Source organism: Tarenaya hassleriana, unplaced genomic scaffold (assembly GCF_000463585.1).
Source record: "Tarenaya hassleriana unplaced genomic scaffold, ASM46358v1 Cleome9, whole genome shotgun sequence".
NCBI lineage: Eukaryota > Viridiplantae > Streptophyta > Magnoliopsida > Brassicales > Cleomaceae > Tarenaya > Tarenaya hassleriana.
The window spans coordinates 3,355,067-3,372,795 of record NW_010971389.1 but is presented as its reverse complement, the minus strand read 5'-3'; the positions used below and the strand labels follow the sequence as shown (position 1 = coordinate 3,372,795).

Below are 17,729 nucleotides of genomic sequence, written 5' to 3'. Positions count from 1 at the left end.
GGGGGGGGGGAATGGCGAAATACATTTTAGGGCTAAAAGCGAAAATAATACAAAAGAGACGTCTTTCTCATAAACACGGATCCCTATGGATTCTACAGCCATTTGTGCTTTCTGTATAATCTCAATTCCCTCTCTGTACCCTAAAGTTGCCTCCTTTCTTTTTCTTTTGCATTTAGAGAGAGACAGAGAGAGAGAGAGAGAGAGAGAGCTTTTGCAGAAGCTGGAGTTTTTTTTTTTTTAAATGTCTCAGCTCGAGTTTCGTTAAGATGGGGTTTGATGAATTAATGGTGTGTTTTTAATACTTTCATGGGTCGACATTGGGTCTCCCAATTATCGCAGTTTTTTAAGCAACAGAGCTTTCCCTAGCGATGATAACAATTACAGGACGGCGTCCACCTTATTGGGCTTTTCTCTCTCTTCCAACAACATCTTGAGAATGGAAGAAAATGACGGAGGCGTCGTTCATTATCACAACAACAGCCAAACACTGTCTTACGTTTCCGCTTCCTCTCCCTCCGCGTCTGCATCTCTTGTTCCTCCGCTTGGTGATTCTGGCAATAACAGCAGCTGCTATGGAAACTGCCATGGGAACGGGGAAATCTATTCTCACTTGCCTCCGATGCCACTCAGGTCTGATGGCTCTCTTTGCTTAATGGAAGCTTTCAACGGGTCTCATCAGCCAAACCAAGGTTAAAAAAAAACCTTTCCAATATTTTGATTATTTCATGGGCAATGGCTAGTTTTGTTCAAGAATGTTCATTTCCTTTACTTCAGCGCAAAAAATGCAGGAGCTTTCTGGTGGAGTATTAGGGACCCATCACCATAACTCCGACAAAGAAGCCATGGCTCTTAGCTTAGACAGTATGCTTTACACCACCCATGAATCCAACAACCCTCAAGATTCTCTGAAAATTTTCCTGGGAAATCCCACCTCCCGAGAAAATCAGCAATACTACCCGTATAACACCAACTTCCCAGAAACCAGAAACCACGAAGAAACCCATGGTTCTTCTTCTTCTCAGTCCGCTCATCTGCACCCTCAAGCTGAGATGAAGAGATTGGTCTCGGGAAATTACGAGGATGACCCGGGGATTACACGAGCAGGGTCTGTGGGGATAGGGGCATATGGGGAATTGCAGCAGGCGTTGAGCTTGTCCATGAGCCCTGGTTCACAGTCAAGTTTTGTCACTGGTTCACACCAACAGTTGTCGTCTACTTTTTTGGAGAGCGTTGGTCTTGGGAATATGAAGAGAGGACAAGAAGCCGTCGTTGACCAGAGACATATTGTTCACAGGAAATCCATTGATACATTCGGACAAAGAACCTCTCAGTACAGAGGCGTTACAAGGTTCATATATATCTTTGTCGTCTTCTCTTTTTTTTTTGTTTTTCCCTTCCACTTTTGGATCATTTTTATTAGTGAACTAATTAATTACCCTTAATGTCTAATCTTTTTTCATGATAAGATTTCACGTCGGCATGAATTTACAAGTTGATTCTCAAGTCAATATATATAGCTCTGTTTTGTTTGTCTAAAACCAGACATAGGTGGACGGGTAGATTCGAAGCTCATCTTTGGGACAATAGTTACAAGAAAGAAGGTCAGAGCAGAAAAGGGAGACAAGGTTTGTGCTGTATATATACACACACATATATATATAATTGATTAATTTGTCCATATATTATTATATTATTTATGCATGAATGATTGTATCATGGTCAAATGGTGGGCATTTACTGAGACTGTGTTTTTTTTTTGTATGATCGATTGCCAAATCATGAATGATTTGATCTTCGCAGTTTATCTGGGTAAGTACTCTTGGATTCATGGTTTCCCCATCTTCTCGGAACATATAATGATGGAATTTTTTATTGCTTTTTTTTTTTAAAAAAAATATTAATCCGAGTAAATTCCAAAACGTTGAATTTTAGGAGGTTATGATATGGAGGAGAAAGCTGCTCGAGCATATGACCTTGCTGCAATCAAGTACTGGGGTCCCTCTACTCACACCAATTTCCCCGTAATCATTCTTAATCATCTCTTGGATTCCCTCTCCTAAATCAATCTTAACCGTAAACCCTAAAAAAAATCTAATTATTCTAAATCTTATCTCTTGATCACCTTCCACAGGTTGATAATTATCTGAAGGAGATCGAAGAAACGAAGAACATGACCAGGCAGGAGTATGTTGCCCATTTGAGAAGGTACGTACATATATGTGTAAATATATATATATTTTGTAAACATTAAATAACCTAAGATATATTATAACATAAAAGGGCCATTTCCGGTGCAGGAAAAGCAGCGGATTCTCTAGGGGTGCTTCGATTTATAGAGGGGTCACAAGGTTCGTGGATCATACTTACATTCATATATTATATAGTTTAAGGCTTTATATTATTCAAATGTACGCTGAAATATTAAGCCGTCTATTATGAAGGCATCATCAACATGGAAGATGGCAAGCTCGGATCGGCAGAGTAGCCGGTAACAAAGATCTCTATCTCGGAACGTTCGGTTCGTTTCTCGGAACAATCTTTTCGATAAAGACAAAATTCTTCGATCCTTTCGACGTTAATGATTTGATTTTGATCGCGTTTTACAAATGCTTAGGAACTCAAGAAGAAGCAGCAGAAGCGTATGACGTAGCCGCCATCAAGTTCCGAGGGAGAAACGCTGTTACAAACTTCGAAATAACGAGGTATGATGTCGAAAGGATCATGTCAAGCAACACTCTTTTGTCCGGAGACCTCGCAAGAAAGGACATCGCTAACAAAGAGCACGGCAGCAACGTTGCCGCGGATGCTTCGAGAGAAGGAAGCTCGGATCGGGTTTTGAGTTTTCCGACGATTTTCGCTGTGCCTCAGATGAGTCCGATGAGGATGTTCGGTCCAAATGTCGCCGGGCATAAGAGCCCTTGGACGAAACCTAATGCCGAACTCAAGAGTGTTGCTCTCGCTTTACCTCGGGTGTCGGTTTTCGCCTCGTGGTCGGATTCTTGAATTTTAGTTTTGCGGTTATCGGTAAAGGGGCTGGTTATCCCCGTCCCAACCGGTTCGGTTTATGTAACTATGTTTCCGGGAACAAAAAACGGTTCATGCATGAGAAGAAAAAAAATGTTGATACCGAGAAATTCGGTATAAACACTTTTCTTTAGGAACGGTTTATTGTGTTTTTTTTTTTAACATATGAATGAAATCAGTCTCCATTCCTTTACCTTGACCCGTGCACAATGTGGACATGCATGGTTTTTGGACCCATATACACCTAATAATTAGGTATATTTTTATTGTTTTTTTTATAAAAAACAAAATGAATGCATATATATATATATATGCCTATCCAATAATTCCAATGCTTTTTTTGACCAGATCGTCCACAACACCATCATTGCTAAATTCCCGCTTTTCCCAAAAGATCATGAAAACACAGATATTCCCCTTTTCATCGTGATATTTTAACTTTTTTTTTTTTTGAAAAAAAAGTAATCCCTTAGCCTCGTGGGTTTGGAATTTTACACTTAGATGTAAAACCATACACGTTTGTCAAGCGGTGAAAGTTTGGACCTTTTTCGAGTAGATTTGTTAAGAGAATCACACTAATTTGAAGCCATAATAATAATAATAATAATAATAACAATAACTACGCCTTTTACGAACCACTTGCGAGAAAATGATTATGCCGGAAGCAAAAGAAAATCCACCGTGCGTGGGGGCTGACTAGTCAAACAGACTGAACAAACATCATAGCTCTCACGTGTCTCTCACGTGCCGAATGTGTCGGTGATGTTAGTCCGACCACAATGGGCCGAGATTTGGGCCTATTAACTAGTTAGACATCGAAAATATCTATCATCAGAACACAATGACTCGATGCTCATCCGTAAGTTAAGGCAAATACAATTTTGTTATCACCGTATAACATTAAAAACATACAAAGTTGATATTCTGTTTTGTAAAAAAAAAAAATGGAGTTTCTGTTTTTTTAATCAATATATATATATATATATATATATATATATACATAGTTGACCTGTACAGACCCTGTAATTAATAGAAATGTGTTATTTATTAATTGATTTTTAGAAATAATTTCCAGACAATTTTTGTCTATGAATTACGAGTGAATGATTTAGATATGAGCGATACTCCCTTGTTTCAAAAGACTTTCAAACGCAAGTCCGTATGTGCATATTAGATTTTGACGGGACCTATTACAGATATATATACGAATTTGTAATAGGAACAAATTATACATCATTTTTTATTTTAACGATATAAAAATATCTTTTGTTTGAATGTTATATATTTTAAGTGATTTTTAAAAACATTCTACCATTCTATATTGTTTCTAATTCTAACTTTTATTTGGAAACATAATTTTTTTTGTTGAAGGAAAATATAAAATTTATTAAATCTATTTTTCAATCCTTTTTATTTGATTCAAATTCACTTTTTTAAAATTTCTAAAATTTTGAATTATTTTTTTAAATACTTTTAACGTATTTTATTCTTATCTATTTTTAGTTTAAGGTTAATAATTAAAAAAATAGATTTTGTTTTATATTATCACCATCAATTTTTAATTCAAATAATATGAATACCAATATCGTTACATTGCATTTACACTGCAAGAAGATTTAATAATTTATGTTTTAACAAATTTATCACTCTCTCTCTCTCTCTCTCTATATATATATATATATATATATATATATATATAACGTTAATGAATACTATGGGAATATATGCTAAACGAGGAAAATAAAAGTTGTTTTGTATGTATTAAAATCCGAGTCCAGGTCCTAAATTGTCATCTGTTGAAAAGTTAGAGTTTTCTTTTCTTATTTTTCCATAAGTTTAATATTTTCTTCTTCTCTTGTTAACATGACAATGAGTTATATATATATATATATACACATATACATATATACACACCAAAGGCATGTTGGAATTTGAGATATATATATTTTCCGACTATATTGTGGTTGTCAAAATGGCCGAAATTTATCTCTCTCTCTCTCTCTCTCTCTATATATATATATATATATATATATATATATATAACGTTAATGAATACTATGGGAATATATGCTAAACGAGGAAAATAAAAGTTGTTTTGTATGTATTAAAATCCGAGTCCAGGTCCTAAATTGTCATCTGTTGAAAAGTTAGAGTTTTCTTTTCTTATTTTTCCATAAGTTTAATATTTTCTTCTTCTCTTGTTAACATGACAATGAGTTATATATATATATATATACACATATACATATATACACACCAAAGGCATGTTGGAATTTGAGATATATATATTTTCCGACTATATTGTGGTTGTCAAAATGGCCGAATGATTCTTTTCTTTTACAAAGTCAAGATTTCGACCTCATCGTGTCCTTTTTATGCTACGATGTCAATATAAATTATAGATACTAAAAATTATATTTTATTTTATATTATGGTTGAATCACACCACATTAATTAAAAAGAAACAATATCTTTGGCCTCTTCTGTTTTTATCCTTCCTTTTTATTTCTTGGCTCAATTTTCCCTCTCAGAAGTCAATGTTTATGTGTACCTCCCATTTTTTCGTTGTTAACGTGGCTAATTATATTTTTCTTTCTAAACATCACATTTAGAAATTTATAAGTTTAAACCAACAGTAGGATGAGATGTGATAAAATCATCATGAGATATTGAGTCCTACCGATGGAGAGGAATATAATTTTTGGAATAAAATAATCTATATACAAAGACTGGTTCCGAACCTATGATGGATATAGTCGGATAGAATATCTAGGGAACCATCCTATTATAAAAAAAAAGTTTAACTCGACTAAAAGTTCTTGAACCGTAAATAGATTTTTTTTTATAATTCAGAAATTCATTGGACATTCGACCCAATTATATACCTTTCAAATGACTGAAAAAATTTAGGTGAATACCCTTCACCAAATGGATATTCGAATTTGGGTAGGATAGGAAATATAAATAGGTCAGTTACCATTAATAATTGTACAAGATCAATAAACTTTGTGGTTTATTGTTTTTGTTTTTATCTATTGGTAAGGAAATTTACGATAAAATAACTCTATATAAATATAAAAATCAACGATAATATACTGGGGTAAAATAAATTTATGTAAAGTACAAAAAACACATAAATGATATATATATATATATATATATATATATATATATCACGTTGCAATCTCTATTTCCAAATAGATTATAATGGCCAAAGAAAATATGATTACCGTTAAATTTAATGCGGATCAGAAAATTAGAAAAAAATTATTTTAGAGATAACAAAAAAATATTAACGTTATTATGTGAAAATTAAATATTTTAATATTATTTAGTAAGAGAATAAAATCTATGAGATTTTTCGTTAGTCTATTACTTTTCAATATAATAATCACAACATATTAATTTAAATGTATTTGTATTTAATATGTTAGAGGGCTCTTTATATCTTTATATAATATATCTAATTAATTAAAAAATCTAGTAAAATAATATTTTCTGTCTGACCCTTTTTAACAGAAATATTACGATGAATATATCGTTACGGTCACCGGTGACGGGACAACACATTATAAAAACAATATGTGATAATAATACTTTTTATTTAATAAAAAATAAAATAACCAAATTAATAATTGCTTCCTATGATTGGAAGATTGCCTAAATCATTGCTTAGATTATTGGGCGGTCGGGGCCGACTCCTAATTAGTCTTTTTACTCTTGAAGAAAGTTTAAATAAAAAGTCATTTTAATATTAGGTTTTAAAAATACTTAATAATAATCAAAATGAAAAATAACACTTTCACAATAATCAAAAGAAAAATAAATGTTAAATCAATAATCCATATCTAAATGTGCCGTCGTGGAAACGAGTTCGCCACACCTTTCCATTTAGGAGACCGGTTTGGACTGGCCGCCGTGGACCAACACTTGTTAATGCGATTTTTTTTTTAAAAAAATATATTATTTATGTGCCATTTAAAGTATTTAAACACTTCAAAAAAAACGTCATCTTTTATTTTTTTTTACATGGACGATTATTATCTATTTGAAATGCTTTTTCCAATCGCCAAAATTAAAATTTAAAATAAATAGAGAAACGACAAAACAAATAATGAAAAAAAAACTACGACAATATAAACAAAGCCTTTTTTTATATCGTGGAGAAGTCCAAGTGCTGTCATCTAGGTGTTAGATGAATAAACTTTTATGCACAAGTATGCGACACACACGTTAAAGGTAAATCAGTCATAACTAACGGACGACAAGTGAACGGATAAAGAATCGAACTTTGAATATCTCGATATGTTGATCATTCTTTTTTTCAAATCAATCGGGTATTTTTCCTTAAAACAATGTTCTGATACAAAACAACATATATAGCATTAATTGTTGTAAAAGTTCAAACAATAACATATAAAAAAGTTATAATCAAATCATTTTTTAAATATTGTGTTCGATTTTGAAAATAAACAATATCGAACCGATTCTCGGTTTTATATATATAATAAAAAAAAGGTTACATGAAGCATGCGCGTACATCAAAAATTCCATTTTTGCTCTTGGGTTGCCATAGTTTCATTTGTGGACTAGTAGCGACAATAGAGATTTCGGATTACACTGCTATATCGAATGAGCATATAGGGTCACACACGGAGGGAAGGACAAAACGTACGAGAAAACGACCGAAAAACCGAGACGGAGGGGGCCAGACCCGATGGTCCACAGAAGGCAGACCATCCGTTCTGGATTGTCTGGAACGAACGGTCCACGTAGGCAGACCGTCCGTTCTGGCTTGGTGGAACGGACGGTCCACGTGCATTTCTGGACCGTCTGTTCCGGCTTTCGGATTGTTGCGAAGAGTTACGGGCAATCGAATCAAGTTAATAATATAACAAAAAATAAAAGATACATATATATATATATATGGATAATATTAATTAGAGAAATGAGATTTTAAAATGCTAGGATGGGTGACCTAACTTTGTGGATGAGGGCATAAAAATACGTAGCCGACAAAAGCATTATCGGGAAGTGCCCTAAAACACAAAAGAAGACAAACCAAATGAAACGTTCCACATCAACTTTCTTAGTTATGTCTCAATAATTTTTTTTTCTCTTGTTGGCGAATCATATTCCGCCGCAATTACCTTTCCCACTTCCTATTTACCTCTGTAATTATACAGACCATATTTTTTTTTATCGAATTTAAATCCTATTTATTTTTTACAAATAAATGATCAAGTATAAGGGTAATGATATTGGCGATTTTATGCAGAATTTTGCATAATATTTTCGTAATCTAATTTCTTTTTATACTCTCTCGCGTTTTTATTTCTCCATTTTTTTTTTCTTTTCTGATCTTTTTTTTAAAATCTTGGTACGAAATGAGATATCGATGACAAAACAGATAAAGATATACCAAAATTTACAACAATATATTGTTAATCTAATTTAAAATATAAATATCTATATATGTATATCGCAATATCTCTTTTTCAGTTGTGAGTGAGAAAGTGATGTGACGAGCATCCGTCTCTTTTGCTCCACAAGGAGATAAAAAAGGGAGAGACATGAGTACGTTCACTTGTTCGTCCCGAAACTATCGTTGCGTCTTTTCACATTACTACTCTTGTGGTGTTTATATAAAGTTAAAAATATCTTTGGCAAACCAAAAAGGATAAAAGTCGTAAATCTTTCTCGTCTTTTTAATATATATATATATATATATATATATATATAAGTACTAGGGTTCGATAAGATTATAATTGGTGACATATTTTAGGTTTTGTCCATTGCATTCATAAAATACAAAATTTAGATATACACGAAAGACGTCTTAAACGCCCACAAAACATGATCTAGTCGTATGGTTTGGTACTATAATGGAGAATCTTTTTGTAAGGCTCAAATCCATGATTTTACCATTATGTGGAGAGTTTGAGGAATCAAATATTGGAAAGGATAAATTTCTTATTGTCCGTTGGAATATCAAACTTCGGACCTCTCGTTGGTGGATATAGGCACGTGACACTGCCGCATGATAAAAATTTCCACCCACGTATATCTATGTGGTGTGATGATTGATATCATTGCATCAAACCATATACAATATTACAACATATATGTAAAATATGTATCCGAATCCCCAGATATATTAGCTTCGGGGTGAAACAACACGAAAAATATATAAATAAAAAAAACTAAACTTAAAGAAATTGTGGGAATCACACACAAATCGGACCAATATGTTTTGTGCAGAGAAAAAACAAGTGTGTGCTCAAATGGTCAACCTTTGTAAGTGAGGAAATAAAGGAGAAAATCGTGCTATATATCATCCGTTTCCTAAGTTAAAAAAAAAAACAAGAAAAATAAACTCATTCCTTTGAGTCATAATTATTCGCCACCCACCCATCAAAATTGAAAAAATAAATAAATAAAATAACTCGAAATTCTCCTAATTATAATAAGAAGAAGGCTCTCTTGGTTTCATCTCCTCCCATATTTTCTTCTAAACTTCTCACCACTCCATCACACAAGAGGACAAGAGAGAAAAGCTTCTCTCTTTTCTCGGGTTTCGCTTCCGAAAAATCCCAGAGCTTGAAACGAAGAAACACAGAGGCGTCTCAAATGGGTTTTGACGATTCTTGCAGCACAGGGCTTTCTCTTGGATTAGGCCTCACGCCGACGACGTCCAATAGTTACAATCATGCCGTCAAGAGATCATCCTCCAACGTCGTCAATCATCCCAGCCTCGAGCCATCGTTGACTCTGAGCCTCTCCGGCGACAGCTACATGAAGAACACGGCGGATGCGCCGGCGGTTACGGTCGCCGGCGGAGGGAATCATCAGCTGTACAGGCAAGCCTCCTCTCAAAGTGGAGTTTCCTCTTTCTCGAGCGGCAGAGTGAAGAGAGCGAGAGATATCGGCGGCGGCGGAGACGGAGAAGAGGCGGAGAGGGTTTCTTCAAGAACTAGCGGTCAAGAAGATGAAGAAGGTGTTAGTGCCCGAAAGAAACTTAGGCTTACCAATGAACAATCTGCTCTCCTTGAAGAAAGCTTCAAGCAGCATAGCACCCTTAATCCCGTAATTATCCTTAATCTAATCTAACTTTGTTATTCTGTTTACGATCTCTTGATTAATCTACTCCTAATCGTATTTATTCTCTCCTTACACAGAAGCAAAAACTAGCACTTGCGAGGCAGTTGAATCTGAGGCCTAGACAAGTTGAGGTGTGGTTCCAAAATAGGAGAGCCAGGTAAATAATTTTATTTAATCAGTATCCAATTGCAATTATGTACAAGCATTAACCCGGATATTATTCACAATTTTAAACGTAACATGTATCCGTCTTTTAACGTTGAAACGCATGCAAGACTCTTAAAATAAATACCCACGTTTAACATTTATAAAGTTTTGCAGATACGTGCCCAAAAAAAAGTTACTGTGGATATACATTATATACCCTTTTACTAAAAAAAAAGTACTTGTAGATATTAATTGCATATATTTTTAATTTTGGTTTATTGCGGAATTCGGACAGGACAAAGCTGAAGCAAACAGAAGTGGATTGCGAGTTCTTGAAGAAGTGCTACGAGACGTTAACTGACGAGAACAGAAGACTCCAGAGGGAACTTCGAGAGCTCAAAGCTCGAAAATTGGCTCAGCCCTTCTACATGCGCATGCCGCCGGCGACTCTTACGATGTGCCCCTCCTGCGAGAGACTCGGCGCCTACGGCGCCGGAGACGGAGGCGGTTCCTCCGGCGGCATATCCGCGGCGTCGGTCGTCGAATAGTTACTTTTTGCTTAATTATTTATTAATTTGTTTTTGATGTTTTAGCTAGGGATTTATTATATTTTAAAAGAAATTTCCCAAAAGAGATATTTATTGAAAATTTGAAGGGGAGAAAGAGAAAACTGGTATAGCCACCTTTTTTTTTTGGTGGAATTATATCATAAAGATATAATAATTACTAATTACTGATCCATCTTCTTTTTTCTTTTTGTAAATACGGTGATGCAATTCTGGTTTTAAATAAAACAAAAAAAGAACAAACTTTTGTTGTTTCGTTTCTGTTTATTTCTTATGTCGAGCTATACAGCACCTTTAGCATATAATATAGTTGATACTATGAAATATATGGTCTTATAGTTAATCACTCTAATCTTATGATCTTTTGTACAATATATCCTTATGATGATTATAACCTTATAATATCATTCTATACATCTCCCAGGACTTTATATAATTGCAGTGGTGAATAAACACAACATGGTTATTATATATACATGTATATATATGGGTTATAAAAATCTGAATTGATAAATATAAAGATAATTAAATTTGACCGGGAATCTAAAATTTCGATGGATTATCAGAAGGCTTTAGAGTCATTTGATGTCAGAGAGAGAAAGGGTGTGGGCCTCGGAGGTTGGCTCACGTGCCTTGACGCATCTCCTTAAAAACTCGACCCTTTGTTTATTCAAACAAAAAATAACTCGAAACAAATCCTAATTTTAAAACATGTTTATAGAGATATACCTTTTACTATAGATTTATCAATATCTTTCAAAATTTTCTCTGTTTATTTAATTAGTGTTTTCCGCCTATATTTTAATTTTATCAAATTCATATTTCATTGTGATCTCTTATTTATTTTCATCAAATTTTCTTTCCAAACTGTTTCTATTTTTTAGCTGCAAACGCTGTATTCCGTTTCCAAGGAACTCTCTCTCTGTCTCTCTCTCTCTCTCTCTCTCTCTCTCTCTCTCTCTCTCTCTCTCTCTCTCACATCAATAGTTATTTGTGAACGATTGATAAATTTGCTTTACGTGTGCATGGACGTAACTAACGTAATTGTCAGCTTGTCGAGTTCTTATTCCAACGTTTACATTAAGAAACCATTATAATTTTGGTAAGATCCCGACATGCCTAAGAAAAGAATTATTAATTTCGGTATCGATCACGTTTGAACGGTAAATATATAACAATGTAATATTTACAGGTTACTTAATCGATACGTACGTATACACATTGTTTGATTTGCTTTATAAATATCTAACCCATCAATTGCGGAGTTCTTGTTGGCTCTTCTGCAATTCAATGTAGATTTTGTGTTATATTATCTATCGTCATTGGATTCAGTTTTCCATTATCATTTTTTCAGATGAAAAATTATAGTTTAATATTTAATATTTATCCATGAAATAAATTGAAGACATTCTCTTTATATTGTAGGTATAAGGAGACAAACAAAGAGAGAACGAAAACAAACACAATGGAGTAATTTTTTTTTTTAAATCTAGAAGCATAATCAAACAAGTACGGAGTTAATGTACAAAGACTAACAAGAAAAATCTGACTCTCCATATTTCCCAATAATATATATACATATATATATATATATAGAGAGAGAGAGAGAGAGAGAGAGTTATGAGAAAATGCGAGATGGGAAAGGAGGTGGCTTTCACACAGTTATAATATAGTTTGCGTCCGTCGTTATGTATATTTTTTTTTTGGCCCACCAAATTTAAGCAAATGGGGAAACCCCCAACCAAACAACAGTAGTGCGTCATTATGGAACTTTCGAGTTTTATTAAAATAAAATAAAAAAAAAAGGAGAGAAAAGTATTCAAAGATAAAGGATGATGAGTAATCACTTATCAATTCGTGGAAAAATAAATTATCGGACTGTTGAATTGGATCGATGAAATTTCAATTATAATCCAATTATCCTAATCGAATGGACCCCAAGAACCTTATCCTATGTGGTTTTCTTCCCTTTTGACCAAATCAAACCCTCCCTGGGCAGCCGCTCCGACTTACCTCTCAGTCAACGTGGTATAAATGATTCGGTTTTTAAAAAATATTATTAAAACAGTAATAACATTAAAAAAAATATAGAATATATGTATATATACACACACACACAACGAATATTATTCTTATTATTTTAATTAATTTTATATAAATCAGTGTTAAAAAATACAACTAGTGTCAGATCATCATCACCATGCAAGCATTCTATCTGGCCGGCCATCTTAACATCAAAGCAACCATGAAAACTGTACCCTGATGTGCACATACATACATACATGCAATTTGCATATCAGAAAATAAAGGCCCAATGGGCCGTACAGCCCTATGTACAATAGGTAATGTGGGCTAGGTCTCCTAAGAAGAATTAGGGCCCAGAAGACCAACCACGATGAGTTCTACTATGGCACGCTGCAAGCAAATGATACCCTTTCACCCATTGAGAAAAGGTTGTATTCCACAAGACCCCGAGTAAAGTAAGGCAGAACCAAATCTCGAAAGTCCTACTCTTATTAACCCAGGACAGAACAATAACAACAATGCAGGAAGCAAAATGAATTCGAAAGCTTTTACGCTTTCAAACCGAACCAATGCATTTTCTCGGTAACAATGGTCGAAGAGACATTACTACGAAGACAACAAAGGCTTCAGTGCTAGTGGTGCTTCACCTCAAACAAGCCGTCTGGACCTGAAATCGGATATAACTCGTGGATTCAGAACCCTAAAATGATTGCTAAACAATGTTACCGCAAATCTTTGGTATACGGGACAGACTCTTATCCTCATGTCCAAGCAACACCATCACGGCCACAAAGCACAAACGATATCAAAGGCAATGGACTGGAACTCGAAATATCACAATTCCTATTAACAGTGAAGAGGCGACAAACTTGAAAAGGGAGAAAACATACCCCAAGGAAACTCCTTGTTGCGGATATGCAAGTACGGATAAGCCTGCTCAAGTAACAAAGGAAACAAACAAACAAAAAAATACAATGAGCCACTCTGAAACACCACAATATAAATAGAGAAGGCTGTTTTAGCAAAGAATTGAAGAATGCATAAGGCTCATTGCCATTACCACTCTCGATTTAAGGGAAGGGCCTTGCCGCAAGGCTCATCATGATGACACAACTAAATGATTACAGTGTGAAATGAAAAATGCGAGAGAAGCTTACAGGAGGTTCATCGTAGTGGGGATGACCCTTGGATAAGTTATAGAGAGCTAGAGCAGCGCAAGCAGCAATACCCAAGTACGTTATCTTCTCCCACTTCGCAGCCTCATCTGTGAAATAAATAACCCATGTGAAGCACCAAGAACATCTCGATCCTTTCAACAAAAGCAATTTAACCCGAGAGGAGGATTTAGATGATCCGATAAAAAACATATACTCTACGATCACCAAATCAATCAATAGAACAATTGAATCAGAGCATTTCCGAATCCGAGTTGCTTCCAACCGGAGATTGCGTATTGAATCATTGGAAAGCAGAGACTACGAACTAGAGATACATAAGGACCTATAATAAATCGTCACAGATGTTTCCCAGAAAGAAAGAAAAAAACCCTAATTCATATGAATTAACAACAAGAGGAGAAAAAGTTACAAGCATCGTCATGGTGGGCTTTGGAGGCGAAACTCCGCTTAGGAGCGGCCGAAGTCCTCGAAGATCCACGGATCGTTGCTCGTGAAAGAGCGGAACGTGCGAACGCCATAGCCATTTTCCTCGGATCTTCTCTCCCTCTCTCCCTGCGAGTTTGGTGATTTGGAAAACGCGAAAGGGTTAGGTTAGGTGTTTGGAGCAATGATCATCCAACCGGTTCTCGCGCGGCCTGGCTCGACCCGAATAAAACCCGAACCAGAGTCAAACCCATAATGGATTCTATTGGGCCTTCATTCGAACTGGGCCTGATCACCACATCGTCATCATCATCATCATCAAATAGACATTGTATTTCAATCTTTTATTTCAAAATGTACATGGTTAACATTTTTGGATCGATCGATCAAGTTATAATATAAGTTGAGTGGTTTATATACTAAACATCTAAAACGGACAAGAAATCGAGCAATATGAACGAATCTCGGCCGTTTGTTCTGGATCCAACGGTCAGAAATCACGCCTCTAGAGAGAGAAGATACATCAACGTCGTGATCTCGCCGCACTTCTTCTGATGGACTTCTTCATCCACACAACAGCTCGTCGACAAAAACTGCCGTGTTTCCGTACATAAATTTCGATCTACGACGCTATCGCTGCGGTTGCGGCTGGCATCGCAGTCGCGCGATTTGCGACCGATGGTGTACGCCACGTCTTCCCTATACCATCCCGCAGGCGATAACGCCTGAGACGAATCGTGACCGTTCAGCATATCTCGGACCTCATCTTCTCTCCAGCCTCCGTCTCTTAGCGTCCAGAACGCGTCGTCCAAACGCGCCCTTAAACACTGGTTGGGTGACGCGCTCCACCACCCTCGAGGGGTCTCACGCGCCGCCATCCTCTTCCTTCTCTCCGCCACGTCTGTCCAGAATTCCACCCTCCGCACCTCAGTCGCTGCCCAGCCAGGGAGGATTCGCGATCCGCTGGAATTCCGACGATCGTAGATCGACGAAGCGAATCCGAAACCCATTTGCAATAAATCATCGAATCTCTGGAAAAACCCGGCAACGTCGACACTCAAAACACTAACGCCATCACCATCTATCTGTAGCACCGGATTTCCCGCCAAATTCGGAGTGGTGGAAGGGACGTAGAAGTTTCCGTACACCGGGATGAGAACCGGCGCGTGCTCAGTCAGTTTCTTGACGATCGACACCGTACAATCCTCCTTCCACGGTGACCGTGCTCATCATCGTCTCGAGTCTTCCCGCCTTCTTGATTATCCCGACCAGTCCTGCTCCTGCCAGTCGGGCTGCTCGTTCGGCTACTACATCACACACTTCGATCACCACTTCTCTCGCCTCACGAGTTGAATCATCGATCTGCACTTATATATTTGTGAACACAAACGATTTATAATCGATGTTTAGTTATAAAAACACAAACTTTAACGACGGACAATCGGAAACGATGAATCTTACCCCGAAAACGTCCTTTAGCTTTTCGTTCACGGTGTCTCGATCCTCTGATGTATCCTGATGCATGGCGGCCATATCGGGCGACCTGTATCAGAATATATGATTGGTTACATCGGTTTAGTGTAATTCGATTCGGTTTAGTTTGATTAATTCTAATACATATTTATTTTTTTCACGCTCTTCGAGACGTGAAGAAGAGGGAGGTTTAGGAGAACTCGGAGATGCCGGGTCGACCCGGTTCGCCAATCGGGGAAATGGGTACCCACCGGAAGACCCGCCTGAAGGATCGAACGGAGATCGGGAGGGAAGGAGAAGTCGAGGGAAGATTCAACGGCGGATATCTCGCCGTCGGTGAGACCAGACGAAACGTCGACGTTTAGAGAACGCAAATGGCGGATCAAAGTTTTGGAGTAGGCGGCGAAGGAGAAGCAAACCGGCGGCGGAGGCTTAGTCTTCGGCGGCTTTATTACAGATATATTTTCCGGCGGTCGCTGTGTTTGGGCCATCGTCTTTGTAGTAATGTGAAGGACCTTTGGGATTTCGGGGGAGAAAACTTGCATATATGAACAATCAGTTTATATGATAAATGAATTTTGCAAATTTATATATAGAGGAAGAAACTAGAAAGATATGTTAATCAGGACTATTATGTCACATGGTCCTCGTTGACGATTTTACGCTACAGTGCGTATATATATATAAGAACATTATGCATGTCTATATTTATATTTGTTTTGGGAATTGGATAATTTAATCCTTATTTTCAGGATTGGTGAGTGGTGATTATTAAAAAAAAACATATTCCACAAAAATATTACACAACATGATTGTATTTAACTATCGCACGACCGGACGTACATAAAAAGAGAGAGAAGGGTGCTTTCCAATATTTAAATACAGATTAGGTAGGGTTAAGAGGGATGATTAACGTTGGTCACATCACTTTCGATTGTTTTGTCTTCCCTTTTTCGGTATAATTACGATACGATCTGTTTCGCTTTTGGCATTCAAAGTTGTCACTGGAGAGACACGATGTGTCACTTCAGTCGCATGGTTGTTTTTGTCTTATGTTTCATGAGCTTCTTTTTTTTTTGTAGCCAAGTTGGGGGTTGGGTTTGTATGAACCAAATAATTGAACCGCGTTGCTGTCGCTTTAAAAAAAAGGCGTATATATGATGGGAATCTGTTCTCAAATACAAAGACGGATAATGATAAATGATTTGGCGATCTCTTTTTGCCAATGGTCTAATTCATTTCAGACAGCGTATAGACTCCAAACTCACGTAATGGATATATATAAATAAAAATAAAAAATAATAATATACGGTTAGATAGATTTCGTTCCGGCACGTCAGATTTGCCAAGTTTATTTTCCCGTTTATTCCATAGATCGTTATTATGAAACTTGTTTAATTAAATAATCGTTCCAGTAATCGGAGATTAAAAAGAAGAAAGAAGAGAAAAGGTGTAAAGTGAAGGGCGAAAGCTGCCAAATTTCATCTCTCCTTTTTTGTTTTGGTAACGAAACGCAGCTTTTGATCGAGCGACTCCACGGAAACCCACCACGAGCCCGTCATCCAGTTGTCCCGAGACTTCCCTATCACTCTTTATTTTATATATACGTGAGTTGAGTGATGATAGTTTTTGTCTTTCCTTGATTTGAAATATCTCAAACTTCCCATGCTTCCCATTAAATGGGCCATGTAATCGTAGACAATTGGGCCTTTTGTTCACAGCCCATCAACATACTTGCGCAAGAAAAAATAATTCAAGATATGGAAAAAAAAATTAAAACGCAGAACTATTA

At 36.3% G+C, this 17,729-nt stretch overlaps 4 protein-coding genes across 4 annotated transcripts; 2 read left to right on the top strand and 2 right to left on the bottom strand.

The window, feature by feature from the left end:
- Positions 1 to 362: 362 nt before the first annotated feature.
- Positions 363 to 3,217, top strand: LOC104804195 (AP2-like ethylene-responsive transcription factor ANT). Its single transcript, XM_010528395.1, has 9 exons — positions 363 to 689; positions 775 to 1,348; positions 1,543 to 1,625; positions 1,801 to 1,809; positions 1,933 to 2,021; positions 2,132 to 2,205; positions 2,298 to 2,348; positions 2,442 to 2,518; positions 2,615 to 3,217. The coding sequence occupies exons 1-9, from the start codon at positions 437 to 439 to the stop codon at positions 3,001 to 3,003; spliced, it is 1,599 nt and encodes a 532-aa protein (XP_010526697.1). The 5' UTR covers positions 363 to 436; the 3' UTR covers positions 3,004 to 3,217.
- Positions 3,218 to 9,515: 6,298 nt separating this feature from the next.
- Positions 9,516 to 10,903, top strand: LOC104804194 (homeobox-leucine zipper protein HAT22-like). Its single transcript, XM_010528393.1, has 3 exons — positions 9,516 to 10,110; positions 10,203 to 10,282; positions 10,568 to 10,903. The coding sequence occupies exons 1-3, from the start codon at positions 9,655 to 9,657 to the stop codon at positions 10,818 to 10,820; spliced, it is 789 nt and encodes a 262-aa protein (XP_010526695.1). The 5' UTR covers positions 9,516 to 9,654; the 3' UTR covers positions 10,821 to 10,903.
- A 2,341-nt stretch (positions 10,904 to 13,244) lies between these two features.
- LOC104804193 (cytochrome c oxidase subunit 6a, mitochondrial-like) lies at positions 13,245 to 14,648 on the bottom strand. The gene is made up of 4 exons (XM_010528392.2): positions 14,451 to 14,648; positions 14,021 to 14,127; positions 13,754 to 13,796; positions 13,245 to 13,530 (listed from the first exon to the last, which is right to left on the bottom strand). Exons 1-4 carry the CDS (start codon positions 14,563 to 14,565, stop codon positions 13,496 to 13,498), a joined length of 300 nt encoding a protein of 99 aa, XP_010526694.1. The 5' UTR covers positions 14,566 to 14,648; the 3' UTR covers positions 13,245 to 13,495.
- A 260-nt stretch (positions 14,649 to 14,908) lies between these two features.
- LOC104804192 lies at positions 14,909 to 15,653 on the bottom strand. The gene has a single exon (XM_010528391.1). The coding sequence runs from the start codon at positions 15,472 to 15,474 to the stop codon at positions 14,962 to 14,964; it is 513 nt and encodes a 170-aa protein (XP_010526693.1). The 5' UTR covers positions 15,475 to 15,653; the 3' UTR covers positions 14,909 to 14,961.
- Positions 15,654 to 17,729: the final 2,076 nt, after the last annotated feature.

Bases quoted from the DNA above. Each gene is read 5' to 3' on its own strand.
- LOC104804195 (XM_010528395.1), top strand. From the start codon at position 437: ATGGAAGAAAATGACGGAGGCGTCGTTCATTATCACAACAACAGCCAA. The intron at 690-774 runs GTTAAAAAAAAA...CCTTTACTTCAG, and splicing joins GTCTCATCAGCCAAACCAAG to CGCAAAAAATGCAGGAGCTT. The intron at 1,349-1,542 runs GTTCATATATAT...GTCTAAAACCAG, and splicing joins CAGTACAGAGGCGTTACAAG to ACATAGGTGGACGGGTAGAT.
- LOC104804194 (XM_010528393.1), top strand. From the start codon at position 9,655: ATGGGTTTTGACGATTCTTGCAGCACAGGGCTTTCTCTTGGATTAGGC. The intron at 10,111-10,202 runs GTAATTATCCTT...CTCCTTACACAG, and splicing joins AGCATAGCACCCTTAATCCC to AAGCAAAAACTAGCACTTGC. The intron at 10,283-10,567 runs GTAAATAATTTT...GAATTCGGACAG, and splicing joins TTCCAAAATAGGAGAGCCAG to GACAAAGCTGAAGCAAACAG.
- LOC104804193 (XM_010528392.2), bottom strand. From the start codon at position 14,565: ATGGCTATGGCGTTCGCACGTTCCGCTCTTTCACGAGCAACGATCCGT. The intron at 14,128-14,450 runs GTAACTTTTTCT...TTTATTTCACAG, and splicing joins AGCCCACCATGACGATGCTT to ATGAGGCTGCGAAGTGGGAG. The intron at 13,531-13,753 runs GTATGTTTTCTC...ATCCGATTTCAG, and splicing joins CAACAAGGAGTTTCCTTGGG to GTCCAGACGGCTTGTTTGAG.
- LOC104804192 (XM_010528391.1), bottom strand. From the start codon at position 15,474: ATGGGTTTCGGATTCGCTTCGTCGATCTACGATCGTCGGAATTCCAGC.